This window comes from Sarcophilus harrisii, chromosome 2, assembly GCF_902635505.1.
Source record: "Sarcophilus harrisii chromosome 2, mSarHar1.11, whole genome shotgun sequence".
Classification (NCBI taxonomy): domain Eukaryota; kingdom Metazoa; phylum Chordata; class Mammalia; order Dasyuromorphia; family Dasyuridae; genus Sarcophilus; species Sarcophilus harrisii.
This window is the reverse complement of record NC_045427.1, coordinates 18,598,554-18,617,922: the sequence shown is the minus strand read 5'-3', so window position 1 is coordinate 18,617,922 and position 19,369 is coordinate 18,598,554. Positions and strand designations below refer to the sequence as shown.

The 19,369-nt window shown below is 44.6% G+C and overlaps 2 protein-coding genes across 2 annotated transcripts; both read right to left on the bottom strand.

The window, feature by feature from the left end:
• Window positions 1–5,480: 5,480 nt before the first annotated feature.
• On the bottom strand, window positions 5,481–8,865 carry LOC100913914 (lithostathine-like). The gene is made up of 6 exons (XM_031949676.1): window positions 8,781–8,865; window positions 8,309–8,393; window positions 7,980–8,098; window positions 7,495–7,632; window positions 6,599–6,710; window positions 5,481–6,171 (listed from the first exon to the last, which is right to left on the bottom strand). The coding sequence occupies exons 2-6, from the start codon at window positions 8,385–8,387 to the stop codon at window positions 6,104–6,106; spliced, it is 516 nt and encodes a 171-aa protein (XP_031805536.1). The 5' UTR covers window positions 8,388–8,393; window positions 8,781–8,865; the 3' UTR covers window positions 5,481–6,103.
• Window positions 8,866–15,186: 6,321 nt separating this feature from the next.
• Window positions 15,187–19,369, bottom strand: LOC116420945 (lithostathine-1-beta-like). Its single transcript, XM_031949199.1, has 7 exons — window positions 19,358–19,369; window positions 18,473–18,704; window positions 18,061–18,174; window positions 17,785–17,903; window positions 17,395–17,532; window positions 15,933–16,044; window positions 15,187–15,491 (listed from the first exon to the last, which is right to left on the bottom strand). Exons 1-7 carry the CDS (start codon window positions 19,367–19,369, stop codon window positions 15,424–15,426), a joined length of 795 nt encoding a protein of 264 aa, XP_031805059.1. The 3' UTR covers window positions 15,187–15,423.

Below are 19,369 nucleotides of genomic sequence, written 5' to 3'. Positions count from 1 at the left end.
AAACTAAAGGTAAAAAGTGAACCTGACATCAGTATGGGGTTGCAATACTAATGCAAAATATTACTGACCGATATAGTATATATATGAAGAAACAGGACCTCACGCCTAAAAAGTAGTCAACTTTTTTAAAAGGAAATGAGTAAGAAGACAAGAGAACTATTATGATGGTTTTGCGATGAATGAGAAGAACAGATTTCAGACCCTGAGGGGACTAAAAGCAAATTTTCTTCAGATGAAGCCCCAAAGATGGTATAACCTGTTCGCCATCACACAAGGCTCTCCTAGAAATTAGTATATAAAAGGCTGAAGAAAAATGGGAAAGGAAATGAAAACTTTGCAAGAGAGTTTTGGAAAAACATGGTCATAATAGATTTGGTAAAATGGAAAAAACACCTCCATGACAAACAGAATTGTGAAATGGAAAAAAAATTCTGAATATCATTTAAAAACTGAATTGAATACGCGTAAACAAGCCAATAATGAATGAATGATGCATGAATAAATAAATACACAAAACGAAAAAAAATTATGCTTTAAAAACAGACAAAAAAAAATAAAATAGAAAATAATTGGACCGACTGAGCCTTAAAATAAATGATGGAAAATGGTACTTAAAATGGGAACTGAACAAATGAAAATGTATGACTCAATGACACATCCAGGAACCAGTCAAGCAAAACCAAAAAAAATGGAAAAATAGAAAAATGTAAAATTCTTACTTTGAGCTCAGCCTAGAAAATAAGTCAGGAGGAAGTCTATATTTGGATTCCTGAAAACATGATGAAAAAGGCTGAATATATTTTTTCAAATTAATCAAAAGAAATTATCTAATTGAATCAATGAAATAATAATGAAAATTACAACATGAAGGGCCCAAAATCAAAACTCCAAGAATATCATGTGAATTTTGAACTATTATTTAAGTCAAAAATATATAAGCAGTCAGAAAATAATTAAATATTGAGAACACAATATATTAGGATCTGCAAAAGTTGAGATGGAATCTAGTATTCAAAAATGAAAAGACTTAAGATGCTAAAATTATTTGATAAACGACATCTTGAAGAAGAATGGGCATTTAATGTGATAATTCATTTTATTTCAATTAAGAAAGACCAGGCTAAAGAAAAGTTTAACTTCCAAATATTTAGAACAAAAGCGCAAGGTAAAAGAACTCTTGAGAACTGTATTTCTGTTAATAGATTATGTATAAAAGTGCATGTATAATTTTGAATTTTACTGTTATAATATAAAAGGATCTAAAGGGTGAAAATTGCTTACCAAAAGCAAGGAAAATGGAGTTAAAATGAGAGAATTATATACGAAGAGGCAAAGGAAATCTATTATATTGAGAGAAAGAAGGAGGGATGAACATTGGCACGATACTCTGTAATTGGCTCAAAGAAAATATTAGATACATTGGTTTGACTTCTCTATGAAAGTGGGAGAAAGCAAGGAGAATAGAGTTAAATTGAAGGGAAAATATTGGGAAAGGTGTAAAGGGAGGGATTCTGAAGGGAAAAGTTCTAAGGGAGGGACTGCTTGAGGCAGTGGTATATAAGCTAAATACTGGGGAGGAAGGAAAATGGAAAAGGAAAGAGAAAAATATAATCTGGAGATAATAAGATGGCAGGAAATACAGAACTTGTAGTTTTAACTGTAAAATGTGAATGGGGTGAACTCTCCCATGAAGTGGAAGCAGATAGCAGAGTGGATTAAAAACCAGAAGAGAGCCATCTACACCCAGAAAGAGAACTATGGGAACTGAGGGTGGATCACAAGAAAGCATTTTCACTCTTTCTGTTATTGTTTGCTTGCATTTTTGTTTTCCTTCTCAGGTTTTTTTTTCTTTCTAGATCTGATTTTTCTTGTGCATCAAGATAACTGTATGGATATATATATACATATATTGGATTTTAAAATACATTTTTACATGTATTAGAATACCTCCTATGTAGGGGAGAGGTTGGGGGGAAGGAGGGGAAAATTTGGAACAGAAGTTTTGCAAGGGTCAGTGTTGAAAAATTACCCATGCATATGTAAATAAAAAGCTATAATAAAAAGAAAGAAAAATAGTATTTCTAAAATATTAATATTTTAGAATTTTTCAATTTTAGACACCATTACTAAGTTGTGCTTTCAGAGGAAAAAAGAAGTTATCAGTTTTCAATTAATAAGAATCCAAAGTAATAAATTACTTTATAAATGTCAAAAAAAAAAAGAAAATTGAATACATAGCCCCAAATCTCAACTCAGGTGGAGACTTTTAGCATCATCTACTTCATGTCTACTTCTGATTCCCAACTCCCTTCTTTTTAGAAAATTTAAAATGCTAAAGATTTAAAATGTGTTCCCTTTAGCAGGACCTTGGCAATTGGAAATTGGTTTGATTTCCACAAATTCACAACTTTGACCACACTGACAAGCCCTTGGAGTATCCAGTGGGTGATTTATTTTGGATTATCCTCAGTAGACCATGATCTAATTTAAACATCCAGGTCTAACCTTACAATATAGTTCCCAGAAGAGCCCAGAATGTGACCCATCCTAAGGTCACTAGCACTATCCCTGACTTTGTTCTGGTCACTAGACATAACCAGCCAGCATGTTGACAATTTGCCCGCAATATTGTAATAACCTGCTGCTGGGTCTGCTTGTCTATACCTTCTTCCTACTTCAGTCTCTCCTCCATTTAACCACAAATGGAAAAAAAAAAAGATCTTTCCATGTCAAATTCCTTCTTATAAATTTGGGTGGAGGGCTATAGCCTCCAAAATCAAATATAAAATTCTCTCTTAGAAGACTTTCCTGTTCTGAGAAGAGCGAAGGCAGACCATTTCATCTGTTAGTGGAGCAATATCTACTAGATGTGAAACAAACCAGGTGGGAATACCATGATGACGTCCCTAAGAGATATTCTTGGTCTTGTACCTTTGGAAGCTCGAATTACTCATCAATCATGGTCCTAATTTCACCATTCCCCGCCCACGAGGATACCCCTCTGTAAGTTTGTCCTTGCTTAGGTTGAAACCAGTCCAGTTTCTAGAGAGAAAACTCAGCAGTTGACTTTTGGACATAAAAAAATATCTCTTCCCCTTTATGAATGAGCTCTTCATTGTGTTCTTATTGCTGCTATTTCTATGTGGGGGAGAATTTTCCCCAGATAAAGATGAAAATGTTTCCTTGCTCCTCTTCTTCCTATGTGGTCTCTTCAAAGGTCTTTCTTCTACTAGTAATTATGCAAGAGCACATAAGGTTTTAGTGAATATAGACTCATAAAACACATGGAATCATAGATTTCCTTCTTTAGGGGACCTGCCCTAAAATTGGGGTGTGCTTCCAACATCACACTTGGGTGATAGAAGACCTATTCAGAAAGATGGCAGTCATCTTCTCAACTCAGCTGGAGACCCTCAGCATCTGTCCCATGGCCCAAAACAAGTGGTCTCCAAACTCTATGCATATTCTCTGGCTGAGCTCCATGTCTGGAAGTCTCTCCCTCCTGCTTCCCTCTCCTGTCTTCCTTATCTAACTTCAAATCCCAGATAAAATCCCACATTCTGCATCTAGCATTTCCTGATGTCATTTCATTCTAATGACTCCTCTTGGTTGGTTTATCTCCCATTCATTCTTTATATAAATTGCTTCTCCATTTTAATTTTCATTAAGCAACACCCCCTTACACCACATTAGACTATGGGTTCCTTTAGAAGGGGCTCCCCTCTTTGTATTTTTGGTGGCATAATGATGGTATATTGTGGGTTCTTAAGAAATACATTTTCTTGACTTGAGTACCAGGTGAGGAAACTCATACTGGGGAGCACAGCTGTCTTCCTTACACTATTTTTTACATCCTGCCAACACTGCCTACTTTAAAACAAGTTTAATGGATGGCTTCTGAGGCCCATCATATTCTGAAAAAAATGGTTCTTGAGACTAACTGGTGGGCTCCCTTTCAAGAGATCAGGGATTGGACTCAATTTCAGTAGTTCAAATACACAACTCCAGGTCACATCTGGAGGAAATTTCAACATCTCTGAGTTCCCCCAGCATCTACATTGGACTTACTTGCCACATTTTGAGCTACATAGAAATAAAAAATAGGAGAGGTGGATAGGGACATAAAGTCATAAGAAAGTAGCTATTGCAAGCTCCCAGGGACCTTACTTAGGTGTTAATGTCCACACCGTCTTTCACTCTGAAGAGTGACTCTCCCAACAAAGTCTCAAAGCAAAAGTGGTAAGTAAACAGATATGGAGGGGCTGCTCCTCCATAATCTTATTACTTTTACTGGGAAGGAATAAAGAAATATTCTAAAAATGATGAACACACACACATACATATATAATATATATGTGTGTATATATACACATATATAGTATATAAGTATGTGTATATACATATTATATTTGTGTGTGTGTGTGTGTGTGTGTGTGTGTGTGTGTAACTGGGATATTCTACTGAGGTATGATAAGACATTGCCTTCCTGGCATGGGATTTAAACAAGGTGATCATCCTTGAGACTTCATTCTCTGAAGATGATGGTTGCTCCTTTTTTCCACAACTCTGGACATCTTTGCTGTGATGATTCTTTCCTGCAGGTAATACATCTCTGCTCAGTAAATGTGGCCAAAGACTGAAGAAGGGCCTTAGACTTTTAGAGGCAGGGACATACCATCTTTTATATGGGGAGAGGTAGAAATATGCTCCCTGTCACTGTGGGGGACTGGCATGAGGCAGGGGACCAGGACAATGGGACCCAACTTAAGTGCATTTGCCTCATTCTGAGACTAAATCCAGGTGGAAGCTTAGAATATCAAGAGGTCAAACTGAAAGTGTAACTTAATGCATAAACTGCTTCTTCTTAGAGGAGAACCTGCCTCAACAATCAGCTTTTCCACGTGGTCCTTCCAACATGACATGTACAGAGATTGAGAAGAGAATAAAAACTCCAGATGCGTCAAACCCAGAGGCCTCCAGTAGGACGAAGTTGGGAAGACCAAGAAAAGATGGCATAAAGCCAAATACAAGACTCTTTATGGGTCAAGCAGGCCAGGGACTTCTGGATACAAAACATCAGACTCTGGGACAGAAGCCCAAAAGTTTCTATGGCAACCGCAGGCTCAAATGAAGGAGATCTCAGGGACAACAGGGATTAGAACACATGGAGAGAAGGCCAAAAAGTGAATTTTGTAAAGAAAGATCCATGAAAGAGACCAGTATCACTTGAATTTAAATAAGGTGATGGGTCCTGCCTCTCTAACACTTACTTCAGGGAAAGATTACCTGACTAGATGTGAAATCCAAAGACAGAGAGGTTCAAGTCCTCCTAACTGTGATGCTGGGAATGTCTCTCACCCCCACTTTCCCCATCACTAAAATTGGAGATGGAATTAAAGATGGAAATGAGCAATGTTTTTTATAAACCATGAAGCAGCATCATGCTTAAAAACCAGTGAGTCTTTAAATAATTCAGAGGATCAGGTCAGAAAATATTTTATTCAAAGACACATAACCATTTGAAATGTCTACAACAGAACTATCCACAAACAGCACCATGGGAAGGATGCTGAAGAAGAGCTTCCCTGAGTCATTTGTTTATGAGAAGAAGATCACAAAGGAGACCACAGTCCCTACCATTCCCACAACACAGAAAAAAGCAGAAATTCCTCCCCTAAAATCTAAGGTTGGATTTCAAATTTCAAGGGGGACATTTTTGTCTTGAATGATCTCTTTGACTCCTTGGTTAAGAACTCTCACATTCACAAGATTTCTGAAAGAAACTTAAACTGGAACTTTTCCACTTTTTAACAACAGTATGACCATTTATATTCAGGTTCTGAATCAACTTTGAGGTACTTGTGGTATGGAAAATAAAAAGCACATGGGCAGGTAGCACTTAGTGCAGTGGAGGGTGAAGAGAAGAACAGAAACAGGAGAAGTGGCAAGAGTGGTCAGATAACAGAAAGGAGGGTGGTGCTGGTGAGGAAGGATGATGAAAAGAAGATGCTCTAGGAGGGCGGAGAGATTATGGCCACGGCCCTCCTCACTGTGCTTGGATGGAAGCAGCCGAATTCCAAGCTCTTCTTCTGTCTGCTCCCCTTTAAGCTCTGAACTTGCAGAGGTAGAGGTTCTTCTTCTGACAAGCTTCATTTTTCCACTTCTGGAATCCTGTGGAGAGATGGTCTGGGTTCAGTTGAGGGACAGCTTAGGGCAATGATCCCCACTCTGGTGATTGTGGCTTCCTGGCCACAGGGTCTCCTCATTCAAGATAGTTCTTGAGGTAACAAAAAGAAAGGAGAATGAAGATAGGAGAATGAGGGAAGTAGAAGACAAGGAAGGAGGGAAGGAGAACAAGAGGAAGAGGAGGAAAAAGGAAAGAAAGCTACGATGGAAGAAGGTTGGGAATAGGAGAAAAGATGAAAGAAGATGATAAATTAGGGGAGAGAAAAGGTAAAAAGAGGGGAGGGCAAGAGAGAGGAGAGGAGTCATTCTCATATTCTTGGAGGGAGGTGCCCCCATCCCCCCAGGCTTTCAGACAGTCCAAGGAGAACAGGATGCTCCTGTGTAGCTGGCAGAGGGGAGGGTTGGAGCTCACCAGATTCAGGAGTCAGGCTCACACAGTAGTTGGGTTTGCTGTTCGTTGGGAAGCCCTTATCCCAGGCCTGGTAGAGGTAAAGGGCATTGCTGCTCCATCTCCACCTGCGATTCTGGGGGACAGGATCGGGAAGGGGGCGGTTAGGGAAGAGTGGGACACCCCCCACCTACCTCTTTTATATAACTCCTTATAATAAACAGGCCAACTGCACCTTTATTTAACCCAGACCTCCCAAACTGGACTCATTCTGTTCCCTAAATCTTCCCTGGTGCTGTGGCCCCGGCTGCTGCTTCTGTCATTGGGCAGCACCAGCCTGTTCTACCCCATCACGTTCTCTCTGGGAGACCCAGACAGAGCCCACCCTCCCTTCCTCTGCCAGAAAACCTTCTCTGTCTCCTGCCAGTCACTCTCCTGCCAGGCTCTGGCCCAGGCTTTTCTCTGAGGGGTCTCTTGGGGAGACTTAGGCCCAGATTGCCTTGGGCTGTTCCCCCTATGCAAGGTTTCCTTATTGTGACCCTTGTCTCCATGAGGGTGGTGACTGAGAAATCCCATCTGGGGGATGCTGGGAACTCAGCCCAGAGAGGGGCAGAAAAAAATTTCCCATTGAACCAAAGGGATGGGCAGTCATAGTGGACTCAGATGGGGGATAAGTGAGTAATAAAATGCTGGGGGTGGAAGTACAGACTCCCTCTGGCCCAGGACCCAGTGCAGACTCTCCCCAGGACCCTCCAAGTTCCTGCTCCTTTTCTACTCACTTGCTTCCCTAATTCTAGTGCTTTTCTCAGAGTCCTGGACCTCCAAGAACTATATGAACCACCTCCCCATCAGCCCCCCCCACACACACTGTTGTTCCCCTTCTCTCCAGGACTCGGACAGGGACAGGCCCTCAGTCATACCTTGTTGGGGTCGTGCAGACCGATCCAGACTGGGCTCTGACCAACCCCGTTCTCCATGATCATGGTGGCCACAAAGGCGGCCTCAGCCTCGTTGAGCAGGGAGCCCAGGTGGCCCGAGGGGTAGCCCTGGCACAGCAGCTGGGGAGGGAGGGAGCAGGGCCAGTAAATGTGTGGGGTCGGGAGCTGAGGAGGCAGGAGAAGGCTCCTGGGAGCCTCAGGGAACAGGGTGGTCAATAGAGGAAAAGAGAAGAGGCTAAAGGGACCATGGTGAGATGGCTATGGGGCACAGGGGTTACTTTTGTGGGAAATGGGAGATCCACAAAACACCAAAAAGGGGAGCAAAGCTCTGGAGTCACCTGAGAAGGGAAGGTCTGGGTGACAGGTGAGGGCTTAGGGACTCATGGAGGCCACACTGATGACCCCAAGGGACATGGGGATAGGGAGACAGACCCCGCCCCCTCTCAGGGGCCCTTTCCAGAACCCACCTCTGCAGTGTTCCAGGTCTCATCAGGACCCAATACTCCATAGCAGTGGGAGCCATGGAAGCCAAAGCCCTGGGGGCAGGAGCTCCTGGCAGAGGGGGGTGCAGGGGCCTCCTGCTGGCCTGGGGAGGGAGGAGAGCAGCTGCAGGGGAGCACAGCTGAGGTTCCTGCTCCCTGGACGTCAGGCTTTGAACCCTACAGACCCCCAACCCCTTCTCTGTCCCACGGTGCCCCCCCTGCTGCTGTCCAGCCCCTTCCCTTTCCCTCTTACTATGTCCAAGCCCCTGTTCTAGGCCCAGGTGGGTAGTCAGAGGGAGGCCTGAGGCACCCACCTTGTGACAGGCAGGGGAGCAGCAGGCAGGCGAGGAGCAGCCCTGAGAAGCTGGGGGACATCATGGCAGCGAGCGGCATCTGATTCTGGGGAGGAGACAAGAGAAACCCTGATCTCCCGCCCAAGGGCCATGGGGAGACGGGGACAAGGATGGTAGCCTATTCCTCAATAGACTCCTAGTGCTGCTCCTGTTCTCTGGGCCCAGGCTGGGACTGAATTCCCTACTTTTGTCTTCCTCTTCTCTCCTTCCTGGGGTCTCAGGGAATATGCAGACTCCAGGAGCAGGACAAAATCTGGGAGCCACTGGAGGGGTGGACCAGTGAGCAGAGACCCTTCTGTTAGAAATGACCATCTCCTGGCCTTTCCCCCAAGGGAACGGCCTCCTGGAGCGGCTGCCTCCTCTCCCCCCTGGGAAGGGAACGGCCTCCGGAGCCTGCAGGGGCCCAGTCTCCCAGACCTTCTCCCTCACTTACCGGCCTGAAGGAATCCTGTGTCTGAGCTCAAGAGGATGGAACCTTTATAGGGAGAGGGCCCATTATGGGGGCAGGGCCAGGATGGAGGGAGGGCCCGAGCACAGGGGCTGGGGAGGGGCAGGGGCTTCCTGGAAGAGGTGAGGTCTTCCTCAGTTTGGGGTCAGGAGCAGAGAGGAGCCCTGGGTTCTTCCCACAATGTGAGGTAGAGGCCCATGGCTGGCTCCTGCCCAGAGCCCGCCAGCTGCCTCATTCCCACAGCCAGGGGAAGTTTCTGGGAAGGTTGGTGATGGGGGAAGAGGGAACTCACTGGAATGAGGGAACTTCCTGCTGGGAAAGGTGTAGAGTCAGAGACCTGGCCTTGGAGAAGGAGGGGATTCCAGTCAGGGGAGCCACGTTTTCCTGATAAAACCCTCTGTCTTTCCATTAATTCCTGGAATTCAAATTTAGATTTAAATTTCCAGTATAATACTGCAATATTTGAACAAACTTCTAAGATCTTATACCCAGAACAAATTTAGCATGTACCACTTAAGAGAAATGATCTCCTACAATTTAAGAATCAGAATTCCAATTTAAACATACATAGCCCCAAAATTCAAGGTGGCAGAAAACTGCCCTTTCAAGTCAGTCTATCCAATTCAACCCTTCTGCAGTTAGGATTGAAGGGAAAGGGGGGCAGGACGGCTGAGCCAATGAGACATACCCTTTTGCCCACTTGGGGTCCTGAGAGGAGGATTTCTATTTTCTTAAATAAATTTCCTTTTTTGGGGAAGAAAACAAGACAATTCTTAAAACTGAGATAGACCAGATTTTAAAATTGACTGCAGTTCATGAGATTCCCTAATTTCTCATTAAATGTTCCAGGCAAACTCAATTGCCATTTGGTTATTTTCCAATACACACAATTTCCAATATACTATGTCTCTTCTATAAGCCAGGAACAGGTTAAAGTGCCAATTTTTACTAACAGGGCCTTCAGAAATCTACCTCGAGATCATTGAAAAGCAGGCTGTTCTTTGCCAGAGATTTTAAGGTAGCAGTGAATTGATTTTTTTTGTTGCTTTCCTAAAGTTCCCAAACTCTTAAATCTTCTGTTAACAGTCAGTGCAAATAGATTATAATTTGCACATTCTTTTAGTAAGCTTTGATTAGAACTCCTTTAAAATTACTTTTGCTATCATATCTTTTTTTTTTGCTTTTTTTGCTGCGGCATTTGGGGTTAAGTGACTTGCTTAGGTTCACACAGCTAGGAAGTGTTAAAATTTGAATTTAGATCCTCCTGACTTCAGGGCTGGTACACTATCCATTGCACCATCTAGCTGCCCCTACTATCATGTCTCAAAAAAAATCAAATATGAAGCAATTATATCCCATAAAGCAGCTAACATTCACATGGCATTTGTTTAACGCTAAGTACCTTTGCAATCATGTGATCTGCACAACAACCTAATTACTATTTCTCTTTACAAATCAGAAAACTGGGCAGAAATAAAATAATTTGCCATAAATGACATAATCAATACATTACAATGGCTAATACAGATCCACAGCAGAGAATGGAGGGCTTACCAAGTGCAGAGGCTGACGGGCTTTTGCACCTCACACTGCCATGCTGGGTGGTACCAGGGGTACCCGGATTTTTCTCGGGGGAGCTGAATCTGCTGAAGGCTGGGGTAGCTGGTTCTGGGCTCAGGCCTCAGAGAATGCTAACCATGGGGCCTGACCCCCACTACATCCCTTTCCCCCAGCTGGGCTGGGGAGATGTTTGGGCAAGGTTGTGTGGGGTCCCCGTGGCTGTTGCCATTTCCCTTATTTCCCCAGATGAGGCAGAATTTAGCATTCTCTTTTCTTAATCTCGAGAGGAGTTCGCAAACTCTAGGGCTATATAGATCTAGTTAGCAATCACCACATCCAGGACTCTGGGGAGTGGAGTGGAGAGGGTCCCTTAATACTTTCTGGGGTGCTTTCCCAAAAGAGCAGGAGGGGATTCCGGACAAAATAGGAATCAAGGAAGCGTTAGCAAAATATTGCTCTTTACCTAGTTTGTTTTTTCTTTCAGAATGGAGTCAATTTCTGGAATTATCCCCATTTTTTTCTTGCAGTCTTAAAATGACTAATTGCCAAACTCCTTAATCATTGCTCTCAAAATTAGAAAATCTAAGATGCTACTTTAATTTTAATTAGCTGACTTTATTTCTGTAGCCCCCAGCTTGGCCAGAGCTGAGGTCCACAAGAACAAGTTAGGCTTTTTAAAAATTTCTTTTTAAAGTGGGAGTCAAGGATATTAAAAAACCTTTCCCAGCATCCTAACTACACAGCACAGAAGTTTTTTTCTTGCTTGTTGGATTTTAAATCTTTCCAGGTAACAGAATCTAGCTCACAGAACAAACATTCTGCACAAAGATGAAGACACAGACAAAAATAACATGCAAGAGGACTGCCCCATCTTTGCCAAAAGTCTTGGACCATTAGAACAAAACAAAACTCTCTAAATCGATCATACGCCAATAAATACAGACCAAGGGCAATCTCCCGATGTCTCAGGAGGGCTGTGAGGGGAGATTTCAGTGTCACACCCGACAATCTTTCCCTCCCAGAGACCACACCAGGCTCCACAGGGACCAAAAGGAGGACTGGATCAGAGTTGGGATAGTACTTGAATGATCCTGCTTGAGTCTGGGGGCCCTAGAACATCTCAGGGGCTGGCTCCCCTCAGAGTCTGGGCAGGGTTGGTCTTTCCCATATTCAACCCAAGTCCTGAAGTCCCAGTGGTGATGGGGAATGCGCTATCTCACTGGGGTCTCCAAAATGTTGTCCCCAGAAAAACAGCGAGTGAGACGCCATAAAATTTAAGTGGACTTTATTTGTTGGCGGCTGCAAGGGGCGTAGCGAGACCCAAATCAAGCAGCCCCCAACAGTGGGAGCCAAGGGTTTATAAAGGCTAAATCCACAAGCTAGAGAGTCATTAATTGTGTGAGCATGAAGATACAGAAGCAGAAATGAGCAGTTTCACCTCATCAAGAGCAGGAGAGTTCTGAGAACAGGGGAAATATAAGAACTGGGGTAGAGGATGGGGGTGCTTTGATCACAGAGCACAAGGACATGGCATGCTGCTTGGGTAAAATGCTTGGGTAAGTGGGAGCATGGGATAAGCAGGAGCAAATACAATACTTCTAGCACAACTTTTCTTTCAAAGGGGAAAAGTAAGGGGACATGGGCAGGACCAAGCAGCAGATCTCTCAAGAGCACAGAAAAAGTGAAAAAATTGCCCCAAATCTCCCAGGCCCTCATAGAGACCCACGGCATCCCTCTGCCACCTTTTTCTCTTTCACTAGATTATCTCCTAGTGTTTCCCTTCAATAAGACTTGGGCAGTTGTAAATCCCTTTGATTCCTACTTGTTAACAACTGTGGAGCCCATGGATAAGCCCTTGGGGTGCCCAATGGGTGATTTAAGTTAGATGAATCTGCTCAAGACAGGGTCTATTTTAAACCCCAATGTCTCTCTCCTAATATAATTCCCAGAACAGCCCAGCACCCTGGACAGGATGTAAACAGCCCTGAGGTCAGGAGCACATCAACTCCTTTATTCTGGACTAGACTTCCCAAACCAGATCTTTTGATCTGTCCTGGAATATTGCAATAACCTCCTTTGAGTCCGCTTGCCTCTAGTCTCTCCCCATGCCAGTCTATTCTCCATTTAGCTTCAAATTTCCTAAAGACCAGATCTTTCCAAGTCACATCCCTTCTTTTTTCTTTTTTGCTGAGGCAATTGGGGTTAGTGACTTGCCCATCACATCCCTTCTTAATAAACTCTATTGCTTCCCCATCACCTCCAAGATCAAATACAAAATCCTCCTGTTCTCCTCCTGCCTTTCCAGTCTCCTTTCACCTTTTCTACATCATACACACACACACACACACACACACACACACACACACACACACACCCTGGCTCAATGACACTGCTCTCCTAACTGGTCCAGCAACAATATGCTCAATTTCCATATTCCAGGCAGTTTCTCTGGCTGTCCCCCTTATCTGGGACTTTCTCTCTTCTCATCCCAATTTACTAATCCCTCAGTTTCCTTTAAATCAGCCAAAAAATCCCACCTTTTAGAGAAAGCCTTTACCCCATCTTCTTAATCTTGTGTTTTCCATCTCTTGATTATCTCCTGATTATTTTCTTTGTAACATATTTTGTTGGCTTGTTGTGTCTCCTGTTAGATTGTCAGCTCTTGAAGGCCAGGAACTTTTTTGCTTCTTTTACTCACAGCATAGTACCTGGCACATAGTAGGTCCTTAATTAATGTTTTTTTTTTAATTTGACTGACTGAGGTCATCTTAGAAAGATCTTAGAAAAGCTTCCTCAAGCTGTAGATCTAGTGTTAGTTTCCAGACAATGCTTATTTCATCCCCTTTGCCATTCCTCTTCCCCCAACGGCTAGAGCCTTCCCTACTAATTATTTTGTATGTATTTGATCTATTCATAAATACCTATGTGTCATTTGCTCCATTAAAATGAGTTCTATTTCAACTCAGGACTGTATCCCCATCATAGTGCTGGGAACATAGAAAGTGCTTAATGAATATTATTAATAGATGGATAACATTAATAGATGGATAAATATCTGCAGGTAATAAGATCACTGAAAATTTAGGGAAGAAACGGTACTCTGGATCCATTTGATTCTGAGAATCACCTTATAAAATCAAGAAGATCAATCAATAAACATTTATTAAACACTAACTACATGCAATTACTGTGCTAACTACTGGGGAGACCAAGAGATGTCAGTCTTCTCAATAGCAACTTCACTGACAGTTTCCTCTGAGAATATTCCAAAGTGGAGATCATGTATAAGTTTTCATCAAGGTGGCTAATTCCATATATCTCTCAAGGTAAAAAATGTATATTGAAGGGAGAATAGCTTCACATAAAATGTAAAAGTTGTGAAGGAATTCTGGGAACCCATAAAAAATTTTTAAAAGACACTTAAATACACTATCATCAGCATCAATATCCATTGGCAGTTCCCATTGAAAGGCAAAACTTGGGGTGACCAATGATTTCCAACTTTCCTTTCCTCTGCATCCTTAGTTCTCCCAATGATCCAAAACAGTTTTTTCCAGCCTTGCAGTATTTCCTGGGACTCAGACTCCCATCTGAAAGTAAATACACTTTGGAGCTGCTAGCCAAGCATTTCCTTCCCATCAGAAACTTCTCAGAGTCTACATCATTCACTGAAATAGAAAGGTGTGGAAAGGTTCCTCCCTGCCATGGCTTTGCTATCCAGTTTCAAGGACCATTATGCTCGTCTCCAACACAGAGCTAGGGAAATATATTTCTTTCTCCACAAGGTCCAATCCCTAAACTTTCAGAACTGAGGAGTCTCTAAAGACAATCCTTAAAGATGGCTGTTACAGAAGGCTTCCATTTTTAGATTCTGAGATTTTTTTTCTGCTACAGGAATCTCCTCACTAAAGGAACAGTACCCTTCAACACCCCTCCACAGCCAATTGGGCAAGCACAAGTCCCTTTCTGCTGTGTTTATCTAGAGGAACTCTAAAATGGTCTCGGCCCATGTAATTTCTTGTAAAAGTCCATTATCAATGATGCTCATCTCAAGTTAAGGGGGTGAGAAAGCTTTGAATGAACACATGGAAGACCCAGAAGCTGCCCCAGGACAGACATCAGTAGATCCTGGGAGCAGGAAACTTCATAAATGCACAATCTTAGCTTCCCTCATAATAGAACCCAGGGCGGCTATGTAGTGTCCGTTGGTTTTTGAACAGGAAAAGGGAAAGAAAAAAACTTTGAAAACAGCCTGAAAGCACCTTTCACAGGCAAGGAGAGAGACATGGCCCCTATGATGAGAGTCCATTCTCCCTCAAGCCCGGGCCGACAAGTTATCTCCAAGCCAGCCACCATCTCTGAAACCTTATCCTCTTGACCAGATGTCAGTGAGAATGCCCTAACTTTCCAGAGGGAGGTATCCATGGGACTCAAACCTGCCTCAAACCTTTCAATGTTTTCCCCTTTGAAAAAGGGAAAGGGACTAAAATAAAGATCTTATATATTGCCCTGAGGATGGTTTTGGAATATAGCTTGGACCACGTAATGGCCAAGATCTCGTTCAGCTTTGAAATTTTGTGGTTCTGGGTTTTTGTCTTGTATATTTTTCTTTACAACTTACAAGTTTCCCTTATCTGTTGTCCTCAGGGGATGTGTTCTCCAATTTTGATTTGGTCTTATTTAAAGAATGAATAATGAAAGGCTTTGATTGAAGGGAAGAAGAAAGACTATTTCATGCTGAAATTCACACACACACACACACACACACACACACACACATTGTGTTCACAACTCTCCAGATTTGAAACCAAACAAACACTAGAGACAGTGGGGTGGTAGAGAGCATGGTTTATTCTTCTTGCCAGTAGCCCAGGCCAGACAGCCCCAGGAGGAATGTAAGTGAGAGGAGGAAGAAAAATGAAGACATGAAGAACATTTCAAAAAAAAGAAGGGATGTGGGGGCGAGGAAGAAGGATTTCTGGGAAGGCAGACTTCAGTCAGGGTCCCCAGGGTGCACGTTTGGCTCTAGGACTGCAGAATCCTCACTCCTTGTTCACACTTATCTCCTCTAGGCTTTGAATTTGCAGAGGAAATGGTATTTTTTATCACAGCGTTCATTTCTCCATTTCTGGAATCCTGCAGAGAAGATAGCCTAGGTTAGACTGGCCAGGGCAACCATCAGAAATTCATCCTAGACGGATGAGCCAGACCTCGCGCCCAGGGGTCCTGTGCCCATTCATGCACTAAAGTAGAAGGAAGAGTAAAGGAGGAGTGGGAAGTAAAAGGGATGAGAAGAAGGACTGAGAGACTGAAAGGAAAGAAGGGGAGAGAGTTGGGAAAAGGAGAAAGGTGACTAGAGGGTAGCTGAAGGAGAGAAGATAAAGGGGGAGAAATGAAAGAAAAGAGGAGGAAAGGAAAGAAAAAGGGAAGGGGAAGAAAGAGAGAAGGGAGGGGAGAGGAGAGACACTTCCATATTTTAAATACTGGGCTACCCCCAGCTATCCAGGGGTTTGGACAGCAGAGAAGTGGGGGACTCGGCCTGGATGGATCAGAGCTGCTGGGGTTTTGTTCTCTCACCAGATTCAGGAGTCAGAACCGCACAGAAGTTGGATTGGTCATTACTGGGAGCGTCTTTCTCCCAGGCTCGGTAGATTAAAAGGGTGTTGCTGCTCCATTTCCACCGACCATTCTGGGGAGGAGGGACCAGGAAAGGCAACAGTCAGTGCAAAATGAGACTTCTACCTGGTCACTTACCCTCTCCTTCCCCCTAGACCAGCGACACCCAAACCAGCCTGCAGAATGTCCTAGGCTTTCTGTGCTCCAAGAAGCCCTCCCGTGAGCTGCCAAACATGCTGCCTCTGCGGTTCCTGAGCACTCCTGCTCCTCCCTTCCACAGCTACCCCCTCTGAGAGGGAAGCCAGCTCCTTCCCCATCGCACCCTCCCTCAGGCCCTTCAGCAGCCCTCGGTTCCTTTTCTGACCTGCACTGACCCTCACCTGTCCCGAACTCCTAGGGGAGTCTGGGTGATCACATGCTAGGGACTGTTTCTTAAATTTCCACTTTCTGCAGGAAATTGTTTGGTGATTTGGGTCTCCACCAGCATCACCGTGGAGCTCTTCTGGGGTGCTCAGGGCTGGGTACACCAAACCTATCCCTCTGAGCAGGAGGAATGGGGCAGAGGTAGCACTAAGAATGGAGTGTGAGTAGGATCTATCTATCTCTCTATCTATCTATCTATCTTCCTTCCTTTTTTCCTTCCTTCCTTCCTTCCTTCCTTCCTTCCTTCCTTCCTTCCTTCTCTTTCTTTCTTCCTTCCTTCCTTCCTTCTCTTTCTTTTTTTTTCCTTTCTTTCTCTTTCTTTCTTATCTATATCCATATGTATATGTACACACATATAATATATATTTATATTTGTATATACATATATACATAAAGAATTTGGGACCTAAAATTTAAAAAGAAAAGAATGTATATATGTATATATATACATTTTGAGTCCCAAATTCTCTCCTTCTTTTCTGCCTCTCCCCCATCTAATAAGAAGGCATTATGTCAATACTGCATATGAATTTCCATATTTCCAAAAAAGGGAAAACCACAAAATGAGAAAATTCCACTTTGATTTGCCCTCAGATTCATCTGTTCCCTCTGGGGGAGGAGAGTGGTTTTTCATCATGAGACCTCTGGGATGGTCTTGGATCACTGTATCGCTCAGAGTCTTTCGTGGCTGATCATCATTACACTTCCTGGTCCCCTCACTTCATTTTGCATCAGTTCATCTAGGTCTTACACCCTGATGGTGGCGGATGTGATTCCGTCTCAATGGCCCATCCGGCTGTTCCTCAGGTGGGCTGACAGTGGGAGGAGGGGGTGAGCAGCCTCTCCTGCACTGGCCACTCTCCCCCCCCCAAGATCTTCCTACCCCCTGGAGCAGATGTGGAGAGGGCCCCCTAGGGAACATAGGAGAAGGAGCAGAACCCTCCCCTTCCTACCGATCCCTTCCTGGGCAGAGAGAAGGGGGGGGGGGTTGGGGTCCCACCTCGCTGTAGTCCCGAAGGCCAATCCAAAAAGGGTTCAGACCAGGCCTGCTCTCGGTGACCATGGTGGCCACGAAGGAAGCCTCAGCCTTATTGAGCAGGGACAGCAGGTGGCCCGAGAAATAGTCCTGGCACAGCAGCTGTGGGGGAAGCAGGAGAGGCCGCGGTCATTGCAGGAGGGTCTGGGAAATAGGTAAGAGGGAGTCAGCCAAGGCAGGAGGAGAGGAAGAGGGTTTGGGGGAAGTTGGATGCCCCCAGAGAGACAGAGGGAGAAGGGTCTGGAGATAAAAAATGGAGGAGCAGATGATTTAGAAGTAAGGAATAAGGTTTACATGGAGGACAATGCATGAGAAGGTGGCTCCCCTCATCAGAGCTCCCTCTCCCCCACAAACCTCGGCAGCGTCCCAGGTGTCGTTAGTGAACAGTAAGCCATAGCAGTAGGAGTTATGGGAGGCAGAGCCTTGAGGGCAGGAGCTCCTGGCATGGGGGGGAGCAGGGGCCTCCTCCTGGCCTGGGGAGGGAGGAAAGGAGATACAGTGGAGGGGAGCTGGGCCCTATGGTCCCCCCCATAAAGCCTGTCCCCCCAAACCCCACGTCTCCCCTCTTCCGTCTGAGCATCTCCTCCCACTCTCCTGCCAGGCCCAGGTGCCAAGTGCTGGAGGACCCACCTTGTGCCAGGCCTGAGAGCAGCAGGCAGGTGACCAGGATTCCTGGGAAGATGGGTGACATTGTGGGAGACAGGGGTGCAAGCGCAGCTCGTGAGGGATGGGGGGCTCTTAGCTCTGTAACGAGGTCAGAGATGGGGGCTCAGCCCTGGCACTCCTGGCGCTCTTAGCCCTACTCTGTCCTCCCACCTCTTCCCTTCTGGGCGACTGGGGCTGGGAGAAACCTGATGGGCACCGGGGAAGGGAAGCCCCCACTCTTCAGAGTGGCTCCAGCTTGAGAACCAACTGACACCTCTCCAGAATTTGCTCCTTCCCTGAGATTAAAGGGCTCCTTTTACCAGCAATCAGATGGGTCTCATCGGTCTGGAGGGACCCAACTTCCCCAGGTCCTTCGCCACCCCCACCCCCCACTTACCAGGCCAGGGAGGTTGGGGAAGGTGTTTCTGGCCAGGCCATGGCAGGGACTTTATAGGGAGGGAAGGCAAGATGGGGGAAGGACGTTGGCATGGATGGAAGAGGTGGTCCTTGAGCGGGAAGGCCGAGGGTGGGGATCGGAACACGTGGGATGGTCGGGGTGAGGGGATTCCTAGCAAAGGTGTGATCTTTCCCGAGCGAGGTTCGGAAGTTGGCAAGAGAAACTCATTCTTCTTGGAATATTAATGAAGGGACACACGATCAATTCTTTCCCCAAAGGGTGACAGCTGCCTCTTTCCCATAACCCTAACACATTCTGTGATAGGTTGGAGAGTAGAAAAGTAAGGAATATATGCAGACTGAATTCCCAGCAGGACTTGGGTGAAGAAGGCAAGAATCCAAAAAGAACTAAATTAGGAGGGAATTCTAGCCAATGGGTTCCTGGTTGTCTGATTAGATACACTATCATAATATAACATAATTATACTACTGGGCTCTCATCCAGGTGTGATGCATGTTATCAGTGCCCCTCTACTATGTGGCCCCCACTGGACACCAGGTGTGGTGGAAGCAGCACAGAGATCAATGGCACCTTTACTCTTGGACCTCACAATCTAAGTAGAGGGAATAGAATGCTGGGACTGGAGGTAGGAAGGCCTGAGTTCGAGTCCTGCCTCAGACACTTATTATTATGACACTAAGCAAATTACTGTGCCTCAGTTTCCTTATCTATAAAATGAGGATCAAATAAGTTGATAATTTGTAAATCACTTGGCAGAGTGCCTGGTACATTGTAGGCACTTTCAGAAATGCCTGTTTTCTTTTCCTATTTTTTCCCAGTTTGGGATATTTGTATGGGAAGATGCAGATTTGGGTATAAACTGACACATAGGTCCAT